Below are 4,496 nucleotides of genomic sequence, written 5' to 3'. Positions count from 1 at the left end.
TTTATTTATTTATTTATTTATTTATTTAAGTGTGTGTATGTGTGTGCGCCCTTGGGTGACAAGTTCGTAGGCAGCAGCATTGCCAATCATAACACCCCTCTGACCGAGTTCGACCCATACGGGGGCAGATAGCACATATGAGGAGCGGTATTCTCAAATACCACTACATAGGGAAACCAACCCCTCCTAATCTACAATAAAAATAACAAAAAACATGCACAGAAAGAGAATAAAGCTAATTAAGAAATTTCCAAAAATATCTCTCATTCCAAATTTAGGAGATTTGAAGGGCGGCCGGTCGGCCTCAAGGAATCCTTCCAAATTTTCACAAGTCTGTTATGCCAATGAAGTCATTTTGGAATGACAAGCTAAGCAGTTTTAAGCTTAAAAAACCCTCCAAATATTATTTCCCTGTCCTTGTCTTTTTCTATTTCTTCTAGTTTCTATCAAACCCTAAAACAAAAACATAAGACCTTACTTAACGAAGCATTCACTAGCTCTACAAGAAAATTCATTAGCTCTACAAGAAATTCTATCTGTAACTGAACTTAAGTAATCCTGAACTATAACCGAACTCCTTTCTGCTAATATATATTGGCTTTGTCTTGTACTTTCAATTAATAAAATATTTAGGATATTATAAAATTAAAATAAAAAGGACCGTATCAACTAGAAAGACACCAATGTGGCTCATGAAAATAATCCTGGGGTTTGCAGACTAGAGTGAAAGCAAACTGTTAATTCATTTTGGACATCTACGTTTCTACAAACAGGCTGCTAGTCTTGCGACTTATAACTGCTCAATAAATATAACAATCAAGGTATATCCTCTACTGTGATTTCTAGAAAAAAGAAGGGGAAATAGTCGGCAACAATTTATTTCTAATATTTCTGCTGCCAATTGAGGAGGTATCTAAAGCCCGAAACCATTGTCAAATTCGTTGACTAACAAAGCTATATGAATAGGATACAATTTGGGCAACTGCCCTGTTGCAAGAATAGTAGGTCTAATCGAAGCCAATCATATCAGGTGGCAACCCCTACACGCAATCACACAGAATAACATGACCATCTAATCAGTGCAAAATGGTACTAGAGGCAAATTATAAAAAATAAGTACCATTACCATGCATGAAAAGTGTATTTCACTTTCTAGAAGTTAAAATGGTGATACTTTTTAACTGATATGAAAGATTCAGGTGGCATAAATGTAAAAAGTTGAAGTTTAGGTGTTAGATATGTAAATACATGGGAAATGTGTGGTAATTGTTATACATATAAATGCCCCAAAAATAAATAATAAATAAATAAGAGGGGATATTAGCAAGATACCTGCCAGATGTGTATGGGACCAACAAACCCAGTCCACTCTTCATCTTCTTGAGTATAAATGGACTTTAGCCATAGCAGGAGGTTCTTGCCTTCGTGTTTCTTTCGTAATTGAAGGTCAGCCAAGCTGAACCCCCAATTTGATACTTGTAAGACGGCCTCCTCGACAAAGGGTTTTGGATCATTCTGTCTGACTGATTCTGCTACAACCCTTTCCCAAAATTCTATAAAGATGTGTCCTTCTGTTAAAGCCTTGTCCTGCAGGTATAGCAGGCATAATGATAAGGTCAAATATAGAAATAATGCTTTAAATACAGCAAGAAAGAACCTTTTTTAAACGTAAATCAAAGTAAATGAACAAAGTGTATTGTTTTAGCACGCTAAATTTATGTTTCAAGGAGTGTGAGTACGACGTCTATATAAAGAGAAAAGTGTCAAAATGGTCTCCAAAATTTTCGTGGGAAGCCAATTTTGTCCCAAAGTTTATAAAAATCTCAATTTAGTCCCTAGACTCTTTTAACATGGGTTGAAATAGTCTCCAATGAGGACTTTTTTGGCTCACATTAAAAGAGTATGAGACTAATTTAATACTTTTATAAACTCTGGGACTAACATATCTCAAGAAACTATTTTGGCACTTTAACCCCAATTTAAATCGGTTCCACAAATTCTAAACAGTAGGATGAGCCACAATTCTATGAGTCTGGTGCCAGTGAAGTATTTAAGTATCCAAAACCATGGCAGCAATGAGAATAAAGCAACAATCAAACTTAAAAAATATGAGAAAAAGAGAATTATAGTAATGTCTCGATGTTGAATCAAATTTTAATAAGATAATCAAATTCTATGAGTCTGGTGCCAGTGAAGTATTTAAGTATCCAAAATCATGGCATCAATGCAAATAAAGCAACAATCAGACTTAAAAAATATGAGAAAAAGAGAATTATAATAATGTCTCCATGTTGAATCAAATTTTAATAAGATAATCAAATTAAACTTGGAAATAAAATAAAAAGGCCCAATAGAGCGCTACCAAAAAAGGAGGAAACCAATAAAGACAAGGTAGCCCAGCTAACAAAGTTTTCGTATTTGAATTATTTTGTACTGTTCTTTTTTCAAATCTTAAGCAAGCAACAACTGAAGATGGAAATACCTTCTTTCCCAAAGACAATAATAACCACTTTTCCAGCTGACCCTGCATTCCTGATAGAAAGCTTCGCCGATAGAAGTAAGGAAGAAGGGAAGGGAGCCTTTTAGCAATAAAAAACATGAACTTCCTTTTTGCTGTCCACTTCTCCCAGATTTTATTTTTCTCTTCCTTTGTCATTCTTGGATCATACGGATTAGTAATTGGGGCAAACATAGCCACACCTGAAAGATCATGTCAAACGAAAGAATAGAACGAGTATAAATATTAAGCCAATGAACAACTCGTGAACAAAATAATCAGATTTTTTTTCAATGTGGGGCCTAACTTTCATGTTTATAATAGGAACCACAAGATTCTTATGCAAATCACATAAAACAAGAAAAGGATATATACCTATATCTATAAAATCGTCAATATACACCCACAAATATATCGTTGGAAATAACACTATTATCTCAAGGATGGCTAACTAGAAATGCAAGATCTGTAGACACTCATTTTTATCATTTATGTGTTAACCACTTCAAAAAAAAAAAGGAAAGGATTTACTAGGTATGGATATAGACCTAACCAGACAGGTCTATTTGAGAAGTGGGAATGGAGGTGAGGCAGTTTCACAAGTGATATCGCATTGATGCCTCTGATTTCAAGGAATCATAATTTCTTGTATAAGTGATTTGGAAACCATAACTTAGTGCAATTTGAAACTTATCATATTAGCTCATGTAATTAAATAGATAATTATATTAGTAAAAAATATTGCCTCCTAAATTTAATTGAAATGCACTTACGTTTAATCCTTAGGTATCTTATTTTGATACGATTGATTAATTTGAGAAGATTCATCAAATATTTGATGAAATTAGGGATGTTCCCATGCTAAGAGAGTTCCTTAGTTTTAAAATTTTCAGTCAAATTCAAAATTTAAAGTAAATTAAATAATAATAATAATAATTAATTAATCATGATTTCGAGTGATTGTATGATTTGATACTTATACTTAATGCTTCTTATATGTCTTTGCTCTAAAACGTGTATGCTTATAACATTGTACAAATTATTTCATAAATATTACAGCTTATAAAGGTATGCATAAGTCAATATAAGTCTCAATTCTCATTATTCTTATGTTAAAAATTAAGCCGCCTACAGATTATTTTTCAAACAGGGTGCTTATGCAACCATGGAAGTTAGGTTGGCCAATAACTAACGGTAAGTAAACATGCTAACGATAATACATGGAGGTCTTCTAATATAATTCCTATTTACAAATGTTGTAGTTATATGGTTTGGGTTGTGTGAATTTGTTTGAATAACCTTTTTTTCTCACTGAATACATAGATAATTCGCCTATAAATAGGCGAGTACAAGAGATAAAAAGATGAAAGAAATCTTCCTACAACTAAGTAATTCATATAATTATGGAATAAACATAAATACCTATAATTAAAGAATTACCATTTTTATACCATGACAAAATATAGCAAGTACTAAATAGAATAACGTAAATAATAATGAGTGTAATTCCGCACTCCCCCTCAAGGTGGGTTGTACAGATTTGACATGCCCAACTTGTTGGTTAGCTCATCAAAACTGGACTTAGGGAGAGCCTTGGTGAGAATGTCTGCGGTTTGGTCTCTAGAAGGAGTATAAACCACTTCAATGATTCAATTATCCACCTTCTCTGAAATGAAGTTTCTATCAATATCAATGTGTTTCGTTCGGTCATGATGAACGGAATTCTTTGCGATACTGATTGCAGCTTGATTGTCACAGAACATCTTGATAGAATTTTCTCCCATAATTCCAAGCTCCTTGAGAAATCTTTTGATCCACATTCCTTCACAGATACCAAACGCCAGTGCTCTGTATTCTGCTTCTGCACTACTCCGAGATACCACCAATTGTTTCTTACTTCTCCATGTCACTAGATTGCCGCATACATACGAGCAATACCCAGAGGTTGATCGTCGTGTGGATATATCTCATGCCCAGTCAGCATCAGTAAAGACTTCTA

At 33.8% G+C, this 4,496-nt stretch overlaps 1 protein-coding gene across 3 annotated transcripts in view; it reads right to left on the bottom strand.

The window, feature by feature from the left end:
* Positions 1-4,496, bottom strand: part of LOC110023650 — a 45,483-nt gene that overhangs the window by 28,818 nt on the left and 12,169 nt on the right. For all 3 annotated transcript variants that reach the window (XM_020723158.1, XM_020723157.1, XM_020723156.1), the window contains exons 4-5: positions 2,483-2,700; positions 1,333-1,587 (exon numbers count right to left, since the gene is read on the bottom strand). In XM_020723158.1, coding sequence (XP_020578817.1) covers positions 1,333-1,587; positions 2,483-2,700 — 473 coding nt within the window. The remainder of the gene's footprint in view (positions 1-1,332; positions 1,588-2,482; positions 2,701-4,496) is intronic.

Source organism: Phalaenopsis equestris, unplaced genomic scaffold (assembly GCF_001263595.1).
Source record: "Phalaenopsis equestris unplaced genomic scaffold, ASM126359v1 Scaffold000226, whole genome shotgun sequence".
Taxonomy (NCBI): Eukaryota; Viridiplantae; Streptophyta; class Magnoliopsida; order Asparagales; family Orchidaceae; genus Phalaenopsis; species Phalaenopsis equestris.
The sequence above is the reverse complement of the archived record's forward strand: the minus strand, read 5'-3'. Positions and strand labels throughout refer to the sequence as shown.